The sequence below is a fragment of the Dermochelys coriacea genome, chromosome 19 (assembly GCF_009764565.3).
Source record: "Dermochelys coriacea isolate rDerCor1 chromosome 19, rDerCor1.pri.v4, whole genome shotgun sequence".
Taxonomy (NCBI): domain Eukaryota; kingdom Metazoa; phylum Chordata; order Testudines; family Dermochelyidae; genus Dermochelys; species Dermochelys coriacea.
Genome location: NC_050086.2, coordinates 12966469 through 12990602, shown reverse-complemented (window position 1 = coordinate 12990602; position 24134 = coordinate 12966469). Strand labels below are relative to the sequence as shown.

At 45.2% G+C, this 24134-nt stretch overlaps 2 protein-coding genes across 10 annotated transcripts in view; one reads left to right on the top strand and one right to left on the bottom strand.

Moving 5' to 3' along the window:
• MECR (mitochondrial trans-2-enoyl-CoA reductase) overlaps nucleotides 1-5001 on the top strand; it is a 32229-nt gene extending 27228 nt beyond the window's left edge. For 2 of the 7 annotated variants that reach the window (XM_043506192.1, XM_038377743.2), the window contains 4 exons: nucleotides 167-240; nucleotides 1445-1505; nucleotides 2612-2684; nucleotides 4014-5001. In XM_043506192.1, the coding sequence (XP_043362127.1) occupies nucleotides 167-240; nucleotides 1445-1505; nucleotides 2612-2684; nucleotides 4014-4177 (372 nt within the window). In that variant the 3' untranslated portion in view covers nucleotides 4178-5001. Of the gene's footprint in view, nucleotides 1-166; nucleotides 241-1444; nucleotides 1506-2304; nucleotides 2685-3422; nucleotides 3536-4013 lie in introns of those variants that run through there. The other 5 variants (XM_038377744.2, XM_043506195.1, XM_043506194.1 and 2 more) reach the window with 5 other exon arrangements.
• Nucleotides 5002-5128: 127 nt separating this feature from the next.
• On the bottom strand, nucleotides 5129-18378 carry LOC119845460 (transmembrane protein 244). Of its 3 annotated transcripts, none has more exons than XM_038377747.2 (6): nucleotides 17860-18359; nucleotides 15436-15521; nucleotides 13743-13816; nucleotides 13196-13321; nucleotides 7432-7476; nucleotides 5129-7141 (listed from the first exon to the last, which is right to left on the bottom strand). In XM_038377747.2, exons 1-6 carry the CDS (start codon nucleotides 17893-17895, stop codon nucleotides 7050-7052), a joined length of 459 nt encoding a protein of 152 aa, XP_038233675.1. In that variant the 5' UTR covers nucleotides 17896-18359; the 3' UTR covers nucleotides 5129-7049. The 3 variants fall into 3 exon arrangements, with proteins under 3 accessions (XP_038233675.1, XP_038233677.1, XP_043362131.1); XM_038377749.2 differs by lacking the exon at nucleotides 17860-18359 and adding an exon at nucleotides 16620-16901; XM_043506196.1 differs by lacking the exon at nucleotides 7432-7476 and having other exon boundaries at nucleotides 17860-18378.
• Nucleotides 18379-24134: the final 5756 nt, after the last annotated feature.

Sequence of the window (24134 nt, the reverse complement as noted above, 5' to 3'; positions counted from 1 at the left end):
AAACACGTGAACCTGCCTCCCTCAGCAGACAGAATCCTGACCCCAAGAGAAGGTAACCTTGGAATTCAAAACATGACTACTCAGTGTTTCTTGCTGGACAGAAATCTGGCTTGGCGGGCAAGAGTTAAATCTTCCTTTTTTGTCTATAAAACGCTGACTCGTCCAGAAAGTCCCCAAACCCCGGTTAGCTCTGAATTGCGTCGGAGGGAAAAGTACTACGGAGATGCTGCGCCACATACAGTAAGTTCAGCTGTTTTCTTCTTTTGACTTGTGTTTAGCACTCAGAGACGTACGTGTTCAAAGAACTGGTTTGTCCAGATTGGGGATAGCGGTCAGGACCAGTTGAATAAATGGATATAAACTAGCCATCAACAAGTTTAGGTTCAATATTAGGTGAAGGTTTCTAACCATCAGAGGAGTGAAGTTCTGGAACAGCCTTCCCATGGAGCAGTGGGGGCAAAAACCTAACTGGCTTCAAAACTGAGCTTGATAGGCTTATGGAGGGGATAAGTTTGATGGGGCTACCTACAATGGCATGTGGTCCATAGGCGACTACCAGTACCAAAACCCCCCAACGGCCAGACGGGACGCTAGATGTGGAGGGCTCAGAGTTACTACAGACAATTATTTCCAGGTATCTGCCTGGTGGGTCTTGCCCCCACATGCTCAGGGTCTAACTGATCACCATATTTGGGATCAGAAGGAATTTTCCCCCAGGTCAGATTTGCAAAGACCCTGGGGGGTTTTCACCTTCCTCTGCAGATGGGGCACAGAGTCACTTGCACATTTAAAGCAGTGTAAATGGTGGGTTCTCTGTAACTTGAAGTGTTTAAACAATGATCTGAGGACTTCAGTAACTCAGCCAGAGGTTAGAGATCTATTTCAGGAGTGAGTGGGTGAGGTTTTGTGGCCTGCATTGTGCAGGAGGCCAGATTAAATGATCACAATGGCCCCTTCTGACCTTACAGTCTATGAATAGAATTATCTTACAGAGGTCGCTTGTTAAAAATGCAGGTGGGGGAGGTTTCTCGGAAGATACAGTAACTGAAATCTAAGACCTTACAGCAACTCTAGTGAGGTTTCCTCTCCGATGACACACAGTAATAGACTTTTAAAGACTAGTAAGAGTGGAAGGTCACATCCAGCTATGAGGTCAGAAATCCCTATAGTATCTTGTTCATTGTCTTGGTGGGCTGTTGCAATGGGAGGGGTCCATTAACTCTCGATGATCATTTCAGCTAATGGCTCTTGTGAGAAGGAGGGGAAGCAAGAAAGCAAGTTGAGCAAGTAACAAAGTAGCTGTTCAACAAAGTAATTGAAAGAGCCGCCTGTGTGAGGGCGTCGGTATCTGCAGGGGTTCGGAATTGGAGGAGGAGAGCAGGTCGGGTTGAAGACCCTTATTAGGAGAGATCATTAATTGTCTGACACCTGACTCTCCATACAGACAGAAAGGGACCATGGTTACATATGGCGGGATGGCAAAACAGCCTGTGACTGTCCCTGTGGTAAGTAACAGATGCTTGTGACATGTTCTCTGTATTCATATCACATAGCCCTTACTCCACAGCACCGAAACTTTCCATCCATAACATCCACTACAAGCAATTGGCTGCCCCCCGGGATTGGCTTCACCACATCTATATATTGTCCCCTAACTCCCTATAGCTCTTCAGTTCCCACACAGCAGCATCACTACTATTGGAAGCGACTGGATGAAGTATGCACTTGACATCCATCACTACCTCCTTGTGCCATTTGAGCACCAGAACCAATGCCCCATGGTCTCTAACTGGTTGAGAATATGACAGGAATGAGCTAGTTCTGGCCTGTTTCTGGTTTACAGGGTTTGGGTGTGTGTCTGCAATATTCATGGCAATGTTTATGAGGAGACTGGCCCTGGTGTGTGACTGACCCAGCTATTTAGCATCTGCCAGGCAAATTCTCATTGCAAAAGTTGTCTGCACTCTAAGGTGCACCTGTAGGGCAGATCTTCCCAGTGTCAATCCTTGCTCTGACCTGGAGTTAGTAGCTAAGGCATCTCTTGCCACAACAGAACAATCTTCAACATTCTTAACCCTAGTCCTGTATCCTCTCAGAGCTCTACTGGTCATGGGGTCTCGTTGCTAACACAAAACGCTTTATGAACGTGAGTTTTTGAATTTAGTGCCAGATAGAGAGCCTGAAATCCTCTTTTGCCACAAAAGAGGCACTGTATGGGCAATGCGGTTATCACAACTCTGGCAAGAATGTGATCATTTCTGAGGGAACCAACCCTTGGTTTTTAATCTCCTATTTACTATCCAGTGTACTGTGAAGAGGACTAACATTCTGCAGGGGTGTAAAAGAAAAAAATCTGCCATGTGTGAGTGAATTTGCCCCAAATTAAGGCTCTTCTAAAAGCAAGAGTCATTGGCAGGGAGGCAGAATTGCAGATCTTCATAGCAGCAGGAAAGTGAGTGTCAAACTCGCAACAGCGTTTAAAGTGTGGTAGCAGCTGTACGAGGACAGTCTCTTCCCATGGCCCGAGTGCAGCAGAAATATGCTAACTGAAGAATGCCCAATGTAAACAGTTTCCCCAAGAATCATGGTGTGTCTCACCTTGTTTCTACAGAGTGCATTCATCTTTAAGGATGTGAAGCTGCGTGGGTTTTGGATGACCCAGTGGAAGAAAGACGAAACCCAGAGTAAGTTGAAGTTCATTTCAGTGGGGATATAGTCCATAGGAAATCTATTAATGTGTTCTCTTAAGGTCCCCCCTTCCCCCGAAGAAAGTAAGCATTGTCCCTGCTTCTGTTGGTGCATAGGCTGAGGCACAGAGGTGGAGCGACTGGTCCAAAGCCACAGAAGAAGTCATTGTCAGAACAGGAATTTGCACTCGAGTACCAGGCATCCTATCCAACCTGGACAACAAGATAATGCTTCTCTCATCCCAGTTCTTAGGGAGGCCCTAGAAACACAAAGCACAGAAAACATCCTGCAGAATCTCCAGTTTTTAGCTTAGCTTAAGCCCTCCTGGGGAAATACTGGCAAAGCAGCCCTCAAACTTAGCATCTGAAGAGCAGATAAATATTTTGCTAGCTGGGTTTCTAGACATCAAAAAGCACAAGTGGATGAAGGCTGGTGACAAGTTTTGACCTGGAGAGTTTCCTTCATTAATCCAGGGAGACACAAGCTGTATCATTCCCCTGCTGTGTCCCTCAGCTACAGCCCACGTGTAACCCACAGAATCTGTGATCAGCCCTTGGCCTCACAGTGGGACAGAAGCACCTGTTAATGCATTTGGTCAGGAAACCGCAACAAACTACAATGTTGAGTTTAAACAGTTGTGACTGGTCCAGGCCTATCTACTCAGCTCTACTCTGATATTGCTCAGCACTTGCAATTTAAAAAAAGTCAGGCATTATGCATTTAATGTGTTTCAGGCCCTTCCTGCTTTGAGGCTGTGTGGATGGGGCAGAAGCTACCTAGACACAGCCTTAAGCTCAAAGCAGCGTGTGCCAGATGGTTGCTGACCAAGCTGCAGTGCAAGTGGCAGGTAACATCTAGTGTAGAGAGCAGGGCAGGCCATCAAACAGGACGCTAGCTACCTACCTGTAGCATAACCCCGAAGGTCAGAAATCCCCTCAAATCAGAACAAAGTCAATTGTCCAATTTGGCAACACTGCAGTCAGTACAAGGGAGTCTTGTGGGACCATCTGCCTTATACCAGCCATATAAACTGGATACATTTCTCTCTGAAGTCAGAGAATGCTGCTGCATGTGTTGAACAGGGTGGAAGAAGTTGCTGAAGAAACTGAGATTGTTTGCCCCTATCCCGAGCTGCTGTCCTAGGGAGCTTAGCACCTGAACTCCACTCCCTTGTGTTGTGTTGCTAGGTGGCCAAGGCAGCCAAGACTGGCTCACTTTTTGATTATTTTGTCAGTTGTCTCATTTCCTCTGGGTGGCGTTCTGGGTCTTGTTCACCCTCAGCTCTGGAAGGGGCAGGATTACTCTCTTCTGTCTTTCCCGTGCAGACAAGGACAGATTGACTGGGATGATTCTGACCCTGTGTGATCTTATTCATAAGGGGCAGCTCACTGCTCCAGCCTGCACACCGGTCCCACTGAAGGACTACCGAATTGCCCTGGAGGCCTCCATGAAGCCATTCATCTCATCTAAACAGGTCCTCACCATGTGATCCTGCTCCCATGGACAATCATATACCCTTTGTTTCCAGATGAGTTTTAAGAGGGAGCTGAATCACAGCCAGTTCTGACGCCATTGCAGACAATACAACTGATTTCATGCACGTTTGCTTCAATGTATCCTGTCTTTAGGAGAGAGTTGTTGAAGAGGAAGAATCTCTAAAATTTGTCAACTTTGCCCACTTGAAACAATAACAATCACATCTGAGGCTAATGTGCATTACTGACGTGACTCGAGCAGACAGTAGATCTCTGCTTTTGGAGATAGATCCTGTTTTCATATTGGCTAAAATTATTTGCTTTGCAATAGAAAGTTAAGGATGGCTAAAGTGCAGTCCCTGGAATCCTAAAAATTAGGGTAGAGGCAAAGCCAATCAACTTCCAGCTGACTGCTGGTGAAATCAGTCAGTCAAGGAGGACACCAAAAGAAGCCCTCTGCTCTGGATGTGTGTAGTCACCCAAGTTGGAGGGCACTGGGACTCCCAACAAGATGCTAATGCGACCCTTACTGTAAAGTTTTCCTGCCCCAGAGTGTGCTTTAAGTGAGGAAGCCTCCATTTTTCTGTCTCTCTGTGGCTTCTTCCCATGAAGGACTCCTCTAGATGTGGAGTATTGTCCTAGATTGTATCCTAACCCCAGTATTGTCATGTACAATCCTTAGGGAAACTTGCATCTATAGTTTGATATTGAGGCAGTTGTGGATGAAATAAAGGCACTTCACGTTGTGTTGCAAACCTGTCATCCAAGAGCAAGAATTGTGAAATGGGCCATTGAAATGTCAATGATTGTTCAGAATAAATGCTATAATTTTGAGAGACTGTGTTCTCCCTGGGGTATTTTTCCATCAGCTGGGTTTTTGCTGTGTAATAAGATCTAGGTCCTCTGCTGCGCTTCGGTCAGACAGTAGTACAAACTATCACAAGTATTTTACTTTGTACTGCTTCAAAATGTCATGCTGTTGCCTCCAAATGTTTGTATTTCAACTCTTTTGCAGGGTTGCATTACAGCTCGTTCACACAGGCCACAACAAAAGTCAAGGAGGCATGATCAACACAGACAGGCATTGATAGTCACTGCCTTTGGTTACTTCTCAGCTAATGTGTGCAAAGCTCGCTTTAAAAATATGATATGGGCTTCTGCCTTCCCACAAGTGAACTTTATTTTTTCTTCCCCTTAGTGAGATCTCAGATAATGAACTGTAAGGCCTGGGACAAATGGTAACCCTCCTATCACATTGTTACATGCTCCCGTCTTATGTGCCTTATATTTCTCATTAGGCATGCTGGTTCCTGACAAGCTGTGGCAGGGAGAAAGGAGATGCCGGTTTAAGTAGTCCAGTGAGTTCCGTCTGTGTGCTGCCATCCTGGCAAGCTGCAGAATGGAAGTTCTCATTTCTCAGGACCTGATACTTCTAACACCATGTCATCCACTGCTGGGATTAGCAGAACTACAGCCTGCACTCCCATCTCATACCAGTCTCTCTTAGAAATTAGACTAACTAGTGTTCTGATCCAGTATGGCAATTATGTTATAAACATAATGTAAAGAGGGGAATCTCGAGTAGGTTATATTACTTCTGCATTTGGCACTGGTGCAATCACTGCTAAAATCCTGTGTCCAGTTCTGGTGTCCGCAGTTCATGAAAGATGTTGCTAAATTGGAAAGTGTTCAGAGAAGAGCCATAAGAGTGGTTAAAGGATTGAGCTCCTTGTGTTACCCAGCGTGTTTAGCTCAACACAGAGAAGATTAAGGGGTGACTTTGATCAGTTTGTTAGTACCTGCTTGGGGAACAAATATTTGATGACAGAGGGCTCTTCAATCTAGCTAGTGAAGGAGTAATAAGATCCAATAGCTGGAAGCTGAAGCTAGACAAATTCAGATTAGCAATAAGGTGCAAACTTTGAAGTGAGGGTAATTAACAATTGGTGGATTCTCCATCTCTGGCAATTTTGAAATCAAGATTGGATGTTTTTCTAAAAGATCTGCTCTTGTTCTAACAGGAATCAACTCAGGGAAATTCTGTTGCCTGTGTTTGTAAAGGAGATCAGACTAGATGACCACAATGGTCCCTTCTGGCCTTAAAATCCATGAATATCACTATCACCCTATGCATTGCAAATACCAAAAATACCTCATAGCAGTAGCTCCTTTTTAAAATTAAAAAACCCTGCAAAGCTAGTCCCTATTGCCTGGAAGGACAAGAGCTGTATTTACATCTTATCTGTGCACTTCATGGGGGGAAGCACCCTCTGCTCCCATAGTAGGAGTAATAGATGCTTGTAGCTAGAACACCAGCTGCTCGTTTGGAATGATCTTTAGGGACAGCAGGCTTAGCCCCTAGACCATGGCTAAAATACAAGTGACCGTTTATATGCTCTAGTGACACTCTTGAATCCAGTTATCACTGTGCTTATTAAATACGAGACACAGGATTGGATTTGAACATGCACTTTAAACAGCAGAACAGGAAATTACAAAACTCCAAATGCCTAGAACTGCAGAGCAGTCCAAGGGGAAACTTGACCAAATAGACTGTCAACACCTTTCAGCTTACCCACAGAGAAATAGTCCACGTTTCTCTAGTACGAGCTTCTCTTTGACCCTCTCTCAAATGAAAGGAGCTTAATGGCTTTTATTCATGCCAAACCGTGCTGGATCATTTTGAGGCGGCTAAATGGGATTTAGGTCTCTTCAGTGTTCGTGGTGCACAGTTGCATAGTTACTCCTCAGAAAGCATTGGACGTTTCTTCTTTCTAGCCCGGCTACTTGAACTCACTGCAGTCCCTATAAATACTGCTCAGCTGAAATGCTCAGGTTTGGAGGTCTAGGAAGTAAAGTACCTTGATCTTGAATCTCTCAAGAATGTCAGTAGCTGTCCAAAGTGGGATCACTGGAGTCAGGGCAAGCAAAGTGAGTCACAAGTTGTCCACTGAAAATCATGATAAAGAGGCCACTGCCTGGAAGAAATAGGCAAAAGGGTATTTGAAATGCACTGCCAATATCTGATACTGCATCCTCCTCCATCACTAACTTAATAACCAAACTCCCAGGGCTACAGGCCAGCTGGTGCGCTTCAGTAGTTTTAAAAATCGCTTGTGGTTGGATCAAAGCGGTTGCTTCTAGACTAGTCAAACCATCTTAGCTTTGTTATAGTTGTAGGGCTCGCACCCTTACCTGTGCCCCTTTAACAGCTATATTGGGAAGAGGAAATAAAGGGAGCCCACCTGCAAATAATCTGAATGCTTACCAAGTGCTAGCCACCAGTGCCACACCAAAGGGAACTGTTCCATCACTGTAAACGACAGATCAGACATGTCAGTGCTAATGGTCTTTCTCCATGAGACTAAAACCATCAATAGTCTGATAAAACAGTGCTGTCTAGTGATTAGAGCTGTTTAGGCCTAAAGAATCAGGACTCCTGGGTTCTATTTCTGGTTCTATCACTAACTTCCTCTATGTGTGGTGTGGTGTTGGTTGGGGTTTGTTTTTTGGGGTTTGGGGTTTTGTTTTTGTTTTTGCAGGGGCACAAGTCATTTAAACATTGTCATGCTTTTACCCATCACTAAATGGCTAATTGGGTTTCTCAGGGTGGGCAGTGGGGAAAGTTGTGTGGCTCAGTGTGAAAGATGTTGAGAGCCATAGATTAGAAGGGGGCAGTATTCCCGCTGAAGGGTGTAGTTATGTGTTTTAAGGGGCATGCTTAAAACAGCATTACCAATCCCAAGCATTCAAAAATCATGGCAGGCTCCTCTCCAAAAAAATCAAAAGTCTTTAAAATATTCTGGGTACTTTTTATGTGCTTTCTGGTTCAGAGCCTTTAGGGGTCACATTTTCAAGCTTCTCTTCACAGTCAGAAGGGCTAGAATTTTGCATGTGTGTATGTGCTTATGAAAGCTGAAGCTATCTCAAACACCTGGCTCCAGGAGCCGGGGCTTTAAGAAAAATACCATATAGTGTGAGACTGGCATACACACAAAAACCACAAGAGTTGGCTCTGCTCTTAAGATTAAAATCAGATTTTAAAGACACTTAATTTGCAACATCTTCAATATAAAAATGAAGAAAAAAATCCAATTCACCATTTGCCCTGTTTGAGTGAATCTCACCCATCCTAAACAATGAAACTAGAGTGGACCAGTCAGTTTCAATTCCTTGTGCTTTCAGAGTCTTGGTACTGTTGTTTTTGAGTTAATAATGTTTCAGGGGACTGTGTGTGTGGGTTTATTTTTAATTAGCTTCCTAAAAATATTTAATATTAATTCTGTTAAGTTTGAAGCAATCTGTTCTGCACCTAAAATCGATAGCATGCTTCCCTCTGAGACAATTGGACTTTTATTCCTGCAAATAGAGAGATCATTCTGTATATTTTTAAGTTCATGAATAATGAGAGGTCTTGAGGTTAAAACCCAGGGGTGAAATCTTGGTCCCATTGGATGTATATGGGAGTTCTGCCAGGACTTCACTCCAGGACCAGAAAGGCAGCAGCAGATAACATCACCTAGCTCTTTCATAGCACTTTTTCATCAGTAGCTTTCAAAGCACTTTACAGCCTTTTAACACATAGATCTTCACAGCACCCTTGTGATGTACTGTTAGCTCCCTTTTTCAGAACACGGACCCAGAGCCACAAAGGGACTTAGGCATTGCAATGCTGAGCATCACAATGCTTAACTTTGAGGTGCCTGGAAAATCACAGGAACAAAGTGAGGGCCAAGTGCTGAGTTAGCTGCCCAGGTTTCCTATTCAATAAATGCAGGGAGAGATGCACTGTACAATGTGATCCACACTAGACAGGGAGCTGCCTCAGCTAGCCAATGGGAGATCATAACAATCCCCCTCTCAGGGATTTAGGCATCTAGCTTTGCTTGCAATCCACAGTCAGGAGCTCCTTGCCTCAGTCATTTCTTGCGGGAATGAGTTAGGCACCTGCAGCACTCCACACAAAATACAGGAAGGAAATGAAGCAAGTCTTTAGAGTACTCAGCTGGGAGGCTCAGGTTCAATTCCCCTGATGGGGAGGAAGGATTTGAACACTGGTCTCCATGCAGAAGAGTGCTCTAACTGCTGAACTATGGGATATTTTAATGGGAAGGGCTCCCTCCATCTCTACTGTGGAAGCTGTTCACTTTTTATAAACAATTAGTCACTGTAGTAGATTGACCAGCATGTGGGCTTCTTGCCTCCCACATGGGTGTCCTAACCTCTAGACTATAGAATCATTCTTACTTCCTCTCTCTGGCCCAATGACTCTTTAAGCATTTATCCAAAGCACATCACCTTCAACAGGAGAGACTGAGGGAGTCTCACCTTGGAGTGTCCTATAACTCAGTAGTTAGGGCACACTCCTGAGGTAGGAGACCTCTGAGTCCTTTCTCCCCATCAGACAGGAGAGGAAATTGAACCTGGGTCTCCCATATCCTGGGTGACTGCCCTAACCACTGGGCTAAAAGTTATAAAGTGGGCAGAAGCACCTTCTCCTCCAACTAAGATTTTGAATGGGACCTGATCCAGTTGGCAGCCTCTGACTAGCACATATGCTGGATCAGGCCCCGTGGATATAGATGATCCTCTACCTCTCTTCTACCAGTTTGTGAATTGCTCTGGGGCTTAGGCCTGAGATTGGTGTCCTGATGCCTAGAGAGAGGCAGCAATGTGCATACTCAAAGGCAGAAACGTAGACACAGAGGGAACTTTTACCCTGAACATTTCAGTGCCAGCCAAACAGGGGAGTTTGTGGATCGCAGTGGTGCCTAAAACTGGGATTTAAGCACCTTTGTGGATCTGGGACACAGAGACTAAATGAGTTGCCCAGGGCCACACAGGAAGTCTGTGTAGAGTAGGGAACTGAACTGCTCAGACCCTAACCCTGTTCTGGGACATGTCACTTCCCCCTGCTTTGAAAGTTTTCCCAACTGTTTATAAAAAAGGAAGTGCTGTTAGCTCCAGCTCCAGAGTTTGGAGATTTAACTCATGAATGGGTTTTGAGACCCCCCCCCCCCATGGAAGGTGCAAGAGACAGGTACATCTGTGCTTTATGCTCTCTTTTTACTGAGGTTAGTTACTTTGATTTTCTGAATGCTAGTTTTCTCAAAGGGGGAAAACCAACTTAAACTCCTCACTTGGATTCTGAATAGCAAGCTACACTAAATGGAATTAAGAAAAGGAGTACTTGTGGCACCTTAGAGACTAAAATATTTATTTGAGCATAAGCTTTCGTGAGCTACAGCTCACTTCATCAGATGCATAACGAAAGCTTATGCTCAAATAAATTTGTTAGTCTCTAAGGTGCCACAAGTACTCCTTTTCTTTTTGTGAATACAGACTAACACAGCTGCTACTCTGAAACCTGTCTAAATGGAATTAAAGCACCCTGCGTTAAGAGTGTTAAAGGCCGCGCAGAGACAGGTTGTGTCTAAAAATGCATGTATGGAAAAGCCCAGAGAAGGTCAGGGGAGGTAAGCTAGACGTGTATCGGTGGGAAGGAGGAAGAGTAAAAGGAGATGTGACTGAGGGATTTGAAATAATGAATGGGACACAGAAGGGCAGTCAGGCTTCTTTCTATCCATTCTATTACAAAGGGCACTCCCAAGTAAAAGGCAATAAAACAAGGGATATATTAAATGCCTATCCAAATTTAAAATGGTTAAATACTAGGATACAATATGGCACAAGTCAAAGCCTACTGCAGTCCATGGATGTCCATAGGCTTTGGATCAGCTCCTATACACAGAGTGCTGCTATTGTGGTAAGCAGCTTAGTGCAGTTAAAAAAGGATCGGCCTTGTCTATGAATGAGTCTAGCATCAGAGTACCAGGATCTGGGACAGGAATTACAGATGCTCATGCATGCAATGTTGTTGGAGCTGTGCTAATCCCAGGATCTTAGAGAAATAAGGTAGGTAAGATCATATCTTTTATTGGACCCACTTCTGTTGGTGAGAGAGACAAGCTTTCGAGCTGTGAGTATTACCTCACTCACCTTGTTTCTCTAGGACCCTTATGAAAGCAGATGTCCTCTAGAGTTTAGTATTGCACAACTGGTCAGGTGCAGTCTGTGCAACTGAGTGCATAGTGGTGATAGGGGCTCATTACCTTCTTCTGGAGCATTCACTATTGGCCACAACAGAATGCTGGACTGAATAGGCAATTGCTCTGTTCTGCTATACCCGATCCCAGGTCATCCATCTCTTTGCTAGTCAATCCATCTATTCATATATCTGTTCCTCATTCCTTCCCTCATGTGTTTCTTCATGCATCCATCATCCTTTAATTTGCCTTCCCTACTCTCTCTGTCCATCCATCTCAATCCTGGAGCACTAAAGTTCCTCTCTGACAGACAGGGCGCTCTGCGGTTGCAGCGGAAGCAGCTGCAGTCACTCATGTCAAGCCTTGAGCATATAAATCATGCCATCTCAGAGATCAATGCAATGGACCTAATAGGCAGGCAGAGTAAATGTGGATCAGAAGCTGCATGGCCTTCCCCTGCCTCCCCATGGATAAATGGGAGCTGTTTTTCACCTGGTAAAATGGCTTTGTTTGTGAGTAAGCAATTAGTCTCTCTCTAAAAACAGAACCAGGAAGCTAATGGACGGGGGTGGCAGGCTCTCAGCCCCTTTGCCGAGGAATGATGGGTCCGTTTCCACTCCATTAGCACCAGTGGGACGCAGATGGTGGCATGTGCCTTGCTGAACTTGTACTGCAAGACAAATGAAGCCCTCTTCCCCCGTGTTCATTGTAGCCGCTATGGGTAGGAAGAAAGAGGCTGTTCCACATGGCGCAGGAGTTAATGGGACAGAACAAACACGCAGGCCAGGACTGGAAGTGACAAACCCATTTGGAAGCCATTTCAGTAGCACTGTTTTTTGTAATGTTCATATTTACTTTGAAGCTGTTTTCAATTTTTGGTCTCACTGGATCATTAGTCTTTTAAATATTATTATGTTCAGTTGTAGTGGGGCATAGCATGGGGAGGGAGAATGCATCGGTGCATTCTGATCTGCCCCCTGCCATGGACTCTTCAGAGCTCTGAGGTTCCATCCACCAGTCCCATCCACTGCCAGAGACCCTACGGAGCCCCAAGGGTCCATTCCCCCAACTGCCATGGGCCCTACGGAACCCCAAGGCTCCATCCACCAACCTTCAGGGATCTCAGTTTCCACCTGACAGCCCCTTTTGCCGTGCCCAGAGCCATCAGGGTCTCCACAACCCACCTGAAGCCCCTATACCGCCTCCAGCTGCTATAGGCAAATTTCTGAACAGTGGCTGGCCCCAGTTTACTCCTACCAGAGAGAGGGTCAAGCCACAGACTTCAGATCTCAGTTTTGAACAAATAACTGTGTCCAGTTAACTATCAAAGTCGCTGCATCACCAAGGCAAGTTTCAGGTCCAGTTGTAGGGAAACTGTGAAATTCCTGCTGGATTTATTCTAAAAACCGTGCTAGGGCATGGAGCTATTCAGAAACACGCACCTGCCACTGAACATCAGCCACTGCTAGGGTGGAAAACAGCCGCGGTGTAAAAACACACAGCACTATTATACTATAGCTAAGGACAGGAAGGAAAAAACCCACTTTCAGTTGAAACTGTATTGGGCATTGAAGTATACAGTTGAATGCATTTAATTAAATTAATTTGACTGGAACAACCCACTCCTTACAAGAAGTGCCTTGGGACATTGTGGTCAGGACCTCAGTTTTATATCTCATGCAAGAGACAGCAAGTCTAGCAGCACTCTTTGCCCCCCAGTATAGCACGGCACTGGTATGATACTGACTCAAGGAGCGCTACCAGTGGAATCATCAGCATCACTTCCTCTAACAGCTGGGTGTCTCTTTAAGGTCTCCCATCCAAGCACTGAGACAGCATGAGTCTGCTTAGCTTGGGAGGAAGACAGGTGGAAGCTTAACCTGAGCTTGTATGGGTTCAAAATGAAGGCAGTTGTTTTTTCCCCAGTTGACTCAACAAACTTTCAAACCCTACATCATGTATGGAGTCCACCTGGCTCAAACGCACCTACAGACGTCAGTGCCACATGGACCAATGTGACAGTGATGGCGTAGTCCCAGACCCATCGCTTCAGCAGAGCAGCAAAGAGAAGGCCGCTGGTGAAGTAGGTCAGTTCCATGGATAGCAAATTCACTAGAGAAATGAGAAGGGAATACAACCCTTATTCTGGAGTAAAGGCAGATACATCTCACAGCAGGGAGCCCTGGAGGTACAGAGTCCTTGCCTATTGGACACAAAGGAAAAACCTCAAAATTATCCTGGAGTTAATGTTCTGACACAGTTTACTGGAATACAGATTCTGCTGATTCCAATGGGAGGTACTACCAGGGGATGTACACAAAGTCCATTCCCATAAGGCAAAGAAATACAGTGCTGTCTCCTCGCCATAGAAAGGGACCACTACACTGTTTTCCCAGTGGCTGTGCTCACAGTCCATCCCTCCAAGCTCACACATCCTGTTCTCTCCCAGTCAGATATTAACACACTTTTGGCCTTGAAAGATCCCTGTGGTTTTATCCATTCCAAAGCGGCCTCATTGCCCCACACCACTTACCCAGATATTTGGGATTTGAGTGAGATGGTTCTGTGTTAAATTCAAAGGGGATAAGTCCATCAAATGTGTCCAGCCTGGAAGGGGTAAAAAAGAGAGAGAGAGAGAAAAGATTTAGGAAATTAAAAATGATCAAGGGCTGTTACACTGATCCCCACTAAAAAGTCAACATTTGCAATGGATACTACACAGGGAGATCTGAGATACCGCATGTCATTGTTACAGGGCCAACTGTATCTCTATCCACTCTGTGCTCTCTCTGAGTGCTCTCCCTCAGGTGGCAGGCCTTGTGCCTTTACCACTCCTGGAGTGGAATTCTATACAGTGATCCAACACTTAACCAGCTCATTGTTTATTTTTCAGTAGGAACAAAGCATTTAGAGAAAAAGAATTTTAAAACAACCATCTACACACATCTATTTAACCAAAGACTTATCATCCCCTGGTGGTATCCTAGGCAGGCCTAAATTCTTCTCACACCCCTTTGGGTGCCCGTGTCTCACTCTGGTTCCTCCAAACAACTCCTCTCGAGAGAGAGAGAGAGAGCGAGAGAGAATGTTCCTTCTTCACCCTCCCAAAAGTCCTTTGTTCTTCTGCATTCCCAGGCCTTTTCCAGCCTTGCCATTGCCTCAACAACTCTCAAGCTTATTTTCCGCCATTCTTTCCCTTCCTGTTTGTTTTCCCTTATTAAACTAAGCCATTGTATTCATAGAGTAAACATGCCAATAACCAGGTCAGCATACGGTGCCCATACGTTATTCCAGAGCATCTCCACATCCATCCTATCACAGCCCCCCCTATATTTAGAACAGGATATAAACATGAAGCCTGTGTAGTATTGGCTGACAAGTGTTGCCATTTAAATGGCACCCACTGTGCCATCTGCAAGCTGGTTTGCTAGCCTATGGGGTAGCCTGTCCAGCTTCCACTGGGCTGGTGTCTGCTTCACACAAACTGCCTCCTCCAGTTCATGCTCGCTGGCCCCCTTTGTTGATACTCTCAGCAGAGAGGCCAATAATTTAGGTTGGGATTTTCAAAAGAAACTCAGGAATTAAGGAATTAACTCCCATTGAAATCATTGGAAGTTAGGTGCCTCAATATGTTTGTGCATCTGGGCCTGCATGCTTGACTCCTTTACATTCCCTTGAAAATCCCAGCCTAACTGCGCTTTGAAGATGTAACCCTTGACACGCTAGGTGCCTTAGCTACACAGATTTCAGAGTAGCAGCCGTGTTAGTCTGTATTCGCAAAAAGAAAAGGAGTACTTGTGGCACCTTCGAGACTAACAAATTTATTTGAGCATAAGCTGTCGTGAGCTACAGTTCACTTGATGGCCTTGCTGGACCAGTGTGAGGCACATTAATGAGAAGCTCACCTTGCCGCTGTCTGGATTATCCTTGTTCTGTGGATAAAGAGAATGCCAGGCTCCAGGTTTGTGCAGCCTGGTATGTTTCATCAACACTAAACTAGACTGAAAATAAAATAAGTGGTCAGCAGTGAGACAAACCACTGAGCAAGAGCCACATGGCTCTGGCTGGGAAAAGAAAAGCAGGACTCCCATACCCTAACCCTCACATTTTGGAAGAGTCCAATCAAGGGAAGGCAACACTGTGCTAACCGAATCAGATCCCCTTATTTCACTCGGATGCGCTCAGTGTAAGATCTGCTCTGCTCAGTTCAAAAAGAGCAGCCTCACCTGAAAGCTCCAGAGCAGATGCTTCCAATCATGTAATAGACTGTGTAGAAAGTGACCAGGCACAACAGCAGGTGAATGAGGATGATCTGGAAATCAGAGCAGAAAAGCACAAGGATCAGCACATGCAGCAGTGAGAGGGATGTTTATTCCCATCTCACCACTGAGAAAGAATCTTCAGCAGAGGAGAGTTTCCTGGGAATTCTGTTGCAGCTACAAACAACTGGATTTGGGCCACCTATGAAATGAAACGCTGTGTTACATTCATCTGTTTCAGTGACGTATTTAAATAAATGTCTAGTACTCTACGGGGGTTGTACAAGTGTAACAAGGATTCTGGCTGGGTCACTTGGAGGGACTGATGCTGGGAGCTCTGGATCTAAAACCCACAAGCCTCTGCTGTCTGAGCTAAAGTAACAGGTTTGTATAGTTCCAGGCAGTAGCAGACTGACAAGCCTCATGGGAGACAAAATGCCACCCTGTGATAGGGTGATTCCACAAGCAATTACTCCTGGTAAGCATGGTACAGCTACAAATGGATTGTTAATAATATTACATTTCTAGAGCTCCTGTCAAGGATCAAGGGCTTCACAAATTGTGTCCATCCCCTACCACTGAAATGCAGCCACCTCTGGGTTGGAGGGCAACAGCTAGACAACAACACCACACAACTTAGGAGGCATTTTGGCAAGGGCACCAGGGCAAAACCCCTCCTCTGCCAGTCATTGCCCTGGGATAGTTTGTGTCTACATGGGACAGACCGGACTTGGTTTTTAACATCTACTTCAGGAAGACAATGCAGGACATACATTCTGCCAATCCACTGAAGTTAATGGATGTTCCACTGAAAAGGTGCTCAGAAAATGGCTCACAACAACTGTATTGTGTGCTTTATAAGAGGCAACAGATCCAGTGCAACCTGAAGGAATGGCTAGTTCCTCCTGTCTCTGCCCATACCATCGGGGATGGGGAGCAGGGCTGTAGAGTCTTTGCACCAGGTAGGACATTCCCCTGCACAGGGGTATTCTCAGAAGGTAGGTGTATTTCTCTAGCCCCCCATCACCACAGCTACTGAGCTCCTCACAATGTTTAATATGTTCCTCTCACAACCCCTTTGTGTGGCAGGGCTGGGCTGTTATCCCCATTACTGATGGGAGACTGAGGCACAGAGAGGCTAAGAGACTTACCCAAAGTCACGCAGGAAATCTGTGTCAGAGCAGGGGACAAATCATAGGCTTCCTGAATGCCAGGCAAACACCCTAACCAGCAGGCCATCCTCTCTCCGTTCTAGCACCCTGCCCATCTGTTCTTCACTTGACTTGACCCAATATTTGTGTGGGGTGGAAGCGATGGAGAATGTATCCAACTGCTCCCAAGACAGTCCCATCCCAGCAGCAGTGCAGAGGGTGAGGTACAAACGCAGTGCCCGAGAGCGCCGAAGAGCCCAGATCAGGTTGCAAAGTGCACTGTTGGATAGTTCAGTATGTATGTTTATTGATCTTGGGTTAACTCTTGAGAGGTCCCTAGTAGCCGTGCCTTGACCAGTTATCAGAAGCACTCAGTCTGGGGAGGAGAAAGACAGGTGAGGGGGGCACGTCAGGTGTCTGGCTGAGAAATGCATCCCAGGGAGGCAGCTGACGCCTAGTTCCTGTAGCTGGGAATTTCATTTGCATAGTTGGTTTCTCTGCCCCTGCCCCCTAGCTCCCTTTGGGTCTAGCTGGGTCAGAGAAGGGGTTATTGGAGTACCAGGGAGAGATGATTCTTGCTTCCGTGCCAGAATTAGCTCCAGTGTGAATTATGCTGCTTGAAACAATTTCACCGGCTGCCTTTTATGTTAGGTTTCATAGTAGCAGCCGTGTTAGTCTGTATTCGCAAAAAGAAAAGGAGTAATTGTGGCACCTTAGAGACGAACAAATTTATTTGAGCATAAGCTTTCATGAGCTACAGCTCACTTCATCGGATGCATTTGGTGGAAAAAATGCATCCACCAAATGCATCCACCAAATGCATCCGATGAAGTGAGCTGTAGCTCACGAAAGCTTATGCTCAAATAAATTTGTTAGTCTCTAAGGTGCCACAAGCCCTCCTTTTCTTTTTATGTTAATGAAACTTTGCTTTTCACTAAACCACTCCTGCTCCTGGCTGCTCTTCCATTTGCCCCACGCAGCTCGCCAGCAGGGCTGGAAAAGCCTTGAGCTTCAGCACCTTTGGGAGGCCGATCTTTGGTTTTCTGAAGCAGCAAATTCTCTTCTCCCCCCCCCCTCCCCCCTCTTTTACCTTTACTGTTTACAGCAGCATCCGTGTCACATGATCCTGCAGTCTGATCAGGCCCAGATGCCGCGGCTGACCCACAACCCCTGCCCCAGCCAGCACTGCTGGGCTTTGCCCTGCTCCCCAAAGCAGCGCCGCAGTTCCTCGGGGCTTTACCTTGATGCCGGGCACACGGCCGCTTTGGAGGGCCATGCGCGGGGAAGGATCATAACGGCACAGGCCAGGCTCCAGGACGTGTAGCCCGGGATATCTCTTGCTGAGATGCTCTCGGAGAGGTAACCCGGGCTTCCGTGGCAGGGGAAGAGACGAAGCTGCAACGCCTGCTAGAGGCAAAGATCAGACAGGCAGGGAGAGGAACCAGTGAAGAGAAAAGGCAGCCACTGCTCAGACTCTGTCCAGTCCTGGGATAATTACAGGACATCAGTTTCCGGGGTCTAACACCAGCAGCTAGGGTGACCAGATGTCCCGATTTTATAGGGACAGTCCCGATTTTTCGGTCTTTTTCTTATATAGGTTCCTATTACCCCCACCCCCACCCCCGTCCCGATTTTTCACATTCGCTGTCTGGTCACCCTACCAGTGTCTGGTCACTGCTAATTCTATTTTTGAAGACACCAGAATCTCCCGGTCCCTGTGGAAAAGGATGGATTTGTACCTGATGTATTTCAAGCCCCTTCTTCAGTACTCACCAGTGCAGTGGTCACGAATGCATCTGGTGAAGTGAGCTGTAGCTCACGAAAGCTTATGCTCAAATAAATGTGTTAGTCTCTAAGGTGCCACAAGTCCTCCTTTTCTTTTTGCAAAATTCTCGTGGTGACCCTGCCAGGTCTCTGTGCATGACACCCATTGACTTCACTCAGGACTCCCAATGGCTGCAATGGCAGCCACCCATGCAGGGCTGGCAGGAAAGTCTGGTGCTGCTAGGCTATAGACTAGCACTCAGAGTGACGGGTCACAGGGCTCCCTGGCTTCACCAAGGCTGGTGTTAAATAGAAACTGGATCTCCCAACTGTAATCATTTACACCAGTGTAAAATGGGGTAACACACCACCAGATCATAGATTCATAGATACTAAGGTCAGAAGGGACCATTCTGATCATCTAGTCTGACCTCCTGCACAGTGCAGGCCACAGAATCTCACCCACCCACTCCTATGAAAAACCTCACCCATGTCTGAGCTATTGAAGTCCTTAAATCATGGTTTAAAGACTTAGATTCATAGATTCATAGATACCAAGGTCAGAAGGGACCACTCTGATCATCTAGTCCGACCTCCTGCACAGCGCAGGCCACAGAATGTCACCCACCACTCCTATGAAAAACCTCACCCATGTCTGAGCTATTGAAGTCCTCAAATCATGGTTCAAAACTTCAAGGAGCAGAGAAGCCTCCCTCCAGTCAACCATGCCCCATGCTACAGAGGAAGGCGAAAAACCTCCAGGGCCTCTCCAATCTGCCCTGGAGGAAAATTCCTTCCCGACCCCAAATATGGCAATCAGCTAAACCCTGAGCATATGGGCAAGATTCACCAGCCAGATACCCAGGAAAGAATTTTCTATAGTAACTCAGATCCCATCCATCTAATATCCCATCTCAGGGGATTTGGCCTATTTACCCTGAATATTTAAAGATCAGTTACTTACCAAAATCCCATTATCCCATCATACCATCTCCTCCATAAACTTATCGAGTAGAATCTTAAAACCAGATAGATCTTTTGCCCCCACTGCTTCCCTTGGAAGGTTATTCCAAAACTTCACTCCTCTGATGGTTAAAAACCTTCATCTGATTTCAAGTCTAAACTTCCTGGTGGCCAGTTTATACCCATTTGTTCTTGTGTCCACATTGGTGCTGAGCTTAAATAATTCCTCTCCCTCTCCTATATTTATCCCTCTGATATATTTATAGAGAGCAATCCTATCTCCCCTCAACCTTCTTTTAGTTAGGCTAAACAAGCCAAGCTCCTTAAGTCTCCTTTCATAAGACAAGTTTTCCATTCCTCGGATCATCCTAGTAGCCCTTCTCTGTACCTGCTCCAGTTTGAATTCATCCTTTTTAAACATGGGAGACCAGAACTGCACACAGTATTCTAGGTGAGGTCTCACCAGTGCCTTGTATAACGGTACTAAAGCCTCCTTATCCCTACTGGAAATGCCTCTCCTGATGCATCCCAAAACCGCATTAGCTTTTTTCACAGCCATATCACACTGGCAGCTCATAGTCATCCTATGATCAACCAATACTCCAAGGTCCTTCTCCTCTTCCGTTACTTCTAATTGATGCGTCCCCAGCTTATAACTAAAATTCTTGTTATTAATCCCTAAATGCATAACCTTACACTTCTCACTATTAAATTTCATCCTATTACTATTACTCCAGTTTACAAGGTCATCCAGATCCTCCTGTATAATATCCCGATCCTTCTCTGAATTGGCAATACCTCCCAGTTTTGTATCATCTGCAGACTTTATTAGCACACTCCCACTTTTTGTGCCAAGGTCAGTAACAAAAAGATTAAATAAGATTGGTCCCAAAACCGATCCCTGAGGAACTCCACTGGTAACCTCCCTCCAACCTGACAGTTCGCCTTTCAGTAGGACCCGTTGCAGTCTCCCCTTTAACCAATTCCTTATCCACCTTCTGATGTTCATATTGATCCCCATCTTCTCCAATTTAACTAATAATTCCCCATGTGGCACGGTATCAAATGCCTTACTGAAATCTAGGTAAATTAGATCCACTGCATTTCCTTTATCTAAAAAATCTGTTACTTTTTCAAAAAAGGAGATTAGGTTGGTTTGGCACGATCTACCTTTTGTAAAACCATGTTGTATTTTGTCCCATTTACCATTGACTTCAATGTCCTTAACTAATTTCTCCTTCAAAATTTTTTCCAGGACCTTGCATACTACAGATGTCAAACTAACTGGCCTGTAGTTACCTGGATCACTTTTTTTTCCTTTCTTAAAAATAGGAACTATATTAGCAATTCTCCAATCATTCGGTACTATTCCTGAGTTTACAGATTCATTAAAAATTCTTGCTAATGGGCTTGCAATTTCAGGTGCCAATTCCTTTAATATTCTTGGATGAAGATTATCTGGGCCCCCCGATTTAGTCCCATTAAGCTGTTTCAGTTTCGCTTCTACCTCTGATATGGTAATATCTACCTCTATATCCTCCTTCCCATTTGTCATGCTACCATTATCCCCAAGATCCTCTTTAGCCTTATTAAAGACTGAGGCAAAGTATTTGTTTAGATATTGGGCCATGCCTAGATTATCTTTAACCTCCGCTCCATCCTCAGTGTTAAGCGGCCCCACTTCTTCCTTCTTAGTTTTCTTCTTATTTATATGGCTATAGAACCTTTTACTATTGGTTTTAATTCCCTTTGCAAGGTCCAACTCTACTCGACTTTTAGCCTCTCTGACTTTATCCCTACATCTTCTGACCTCAATTAGGTAGGTTTCCTTGCTGATCCCTCCCATCTTCCACTCCCTGTATGCTTTCTGCTTCTTCATAATCACCTCTCTAAGATGCTTGCTCATCCAGCTTGGTCTACAACTCCTTCCTATGAATTTTTTCCCCTTTCTTGGGATACAGGCTTCCGATAGCTTCTGCAGTTTTGATTTAAAGTAATCCCAGGCCTCAACTGCCTTTAGATCCATAAGTTCTTCAGTCCAATCCACTTCCCTAACTAATTGCCTTAATTTTTGAAAGTCAGCCCTTTTGAAATCAAAAACCCTAGTTGCAGATTTATTTTTGTTAATCCTTCCATTTAGTTTGAACTGAATTAGCTCATGATCACTTGAGCCAAGATTGTCCCCTACAACCATTTCTTCTATGAGGTCCTCGCTACTCACCAAAATTAAATCTAAAATGGCATCCCCTCTAGTCGGTTCAGCAACTACTTGATGAAGGAATCCATCAGCTATCGCATCTAGGAAAATCTGAGCCCTATTATTATTACTAGCACTGGTCCTCCAGTCTATATCTGGGAAGTTAAAGTCTCCCATGATCACGCAGTTTCCATTAGTATTTACTTTATTAAAGACATCAAAAAGGGCTCTATCCATAACCAAATTAGATCCCGGAGGTCTATAGCACACCCCAAGCACTATCATAGGAGAGGCTTTACTAGTTTTCTTCCCCAATGTAATTTTTGCCCAGACAGACTCTGTCTTATCCATTGCATCGCTTCTTATTTCTTTACATTCTAACTCATCGTTGATATACAATGCTACTCCACCCCCTTTACCTTTGTTTCTGTCTTTCCTAAACAGCACATACCCTTCAATACCTGTAGTCCAGTCATGACTACTATTCCACCATGTTTCTGTTATCCCTATAATATCTGGTTTCACTTCCTGCACCAGTAGCTCTAGTTCCTCCATTTTGTTACCTAGACTCCTCGCATTGGTGTATAAACATCTTAATTTTTGCTGTTTGGCCTCGCTCACATTTTGTACCCTATTAGGCACAGTCATTCTACAGCCATTATAACCTATTAGACTAGTATCCACACCGCCCTCGCTCCTTATATACATTCTCCTACCCATGGCTGTATCCTTTCTTACTTCATCTTCTTCCCTCTCAAGGAGCAGAGAAGCCTCCCTCAAGTCAACCATGCCCCATGCTACAGAGGAAGGCAAAAAACCTCCAGGGCTTCTCCAATCTGCCCTGGAGGAAAATTCCTTCCCAACCCCAAATATGGCGATCAGCTAAACCCTGAGCAAAAGGGGAAGATTCACCAGCCAGATACTACAGAAAATTCTTTCCTGGGTAAGATCAGGATGAAGCATTTTACATGTATTGGTGTAAATTACTTTACAAGGTGCAGAGCAAGGAAAGTCAGGCAGCCCCTGTAACGCCACTCTGGGGGGTACAAGAATAGGCAGGGGCAGGAAAATTGGCCAAGCAATAAAGGGGAGTGAGCTGCTGGGACTACCGAGAGTGAGGAGACAGCTGGGCACTTTAGCATGCCATGGGAACTTTTCTCCTGGATTGACTGAACCACAGGACAATCAGAGAAGCCCAGTCCAAGGGGGTTCAGGGCAAATCAAAGCTGGAAAGAGTGCTGTACAGAAAGGAGACCCAACAGCTGTGAATTTAAGCCAAATTCAGGCTTCATTTTTTGGAGAATGGGATAGTGGTTGATAGTTCCAGCATTAGAGGGAGGAGTTGCAGGGCTGGGGCAGTTGGGGCAGCACCTGCTCACCTGGACAGTACTTTAACAGGGAGCTACAATGGAAAGCTCTGTGGCAGAGTCGGTTAGCTCTAGACTGGAACGGAGGGGAGTGATGTAGGTCTGAACAGAGGTGCAGATGGCTGGGTGAGTTATGCGGTGGGGCTAAGACAGCAAGAGCAGTAAGTAGTTTTGGTGTAGATGATTTGCAGAGCTGCTGAGGGGGGGACAGGTCTATACTAGCAGAGGGGTTTGCAATCCTTGATTGAGGCATGGATGTGAGATCTATACAGCTCCTGGCCCTGCTGTGTCCGGCTCTCATTGGTGATGTTAGTTCTTCACTTTGACCATCACTTAATTTGCTCATAGTGCCTCAGAAAAGAAGAAAAACTGAGACATATGGATGGTTGGAAGAATACAGCTATAGCTTTGTAGCCAGTGAAGAGTTGTAGTTCCGGGACTTAGAAGTGAGGAAGAAAGGATGTGTCTTATTAGCGTGTGAAAAAGATTTGTTATCAAAATGGGCCATCAGTTTTTTAATACTCAGAAAATTGCCACAGCGAGAAAACACATTAGAATTTCAACCATGTCAGGGAAAGTTATTGCAAATGACGGCTGGTGCAGCTGGGTCTGATAAGATATTACAGGAAGAGAGTAGAAGTGGCCTATGCTGGCACGGTCTGCTATGGGGAACTGAAGTAAGAAAGCTAACCACCTCCCCAGTATACACAGGTGTTTGGAGTCAATGGGATTTGGGCTCACTTACATCAGGCAGTTTTTGGCCCAATATGTCTTGTCCATGGAAAAATTAGGGCCAGATCCTCAGCTGGTGTAAATCAGCATTGCTGTATTGACTTTATTTTACTCCATCAACTTCAATGGACCTCTGCTGACTTACAACGGTTAATGAAAAAAGAAAAGGAGTACTTGTGGCACCTTAGAGACTAACACATTTAACACGGCTGCTACTCTGAAAACGGTTAATGAGACAGCCTTTTATTTTGTAGCCAAACAAATGATAGAAAATTATCAATTAACTGGGATTTTATTGCAAAATCTGAAGACTCTAACACAGCTGCTCTCAGAATAGTAACACCATCTAGTGCTGTCTGTAATCCTGAGAGATTCCAAAGCACTCTACAGACTCCACATATTTTACACAGGGATTGTTTCTTCCACTACAGCTACAGCTGGGCAGGTATGCAGCAGCTGTTTGACCGTGCATGTCACAGGGTGCCTGGCCCC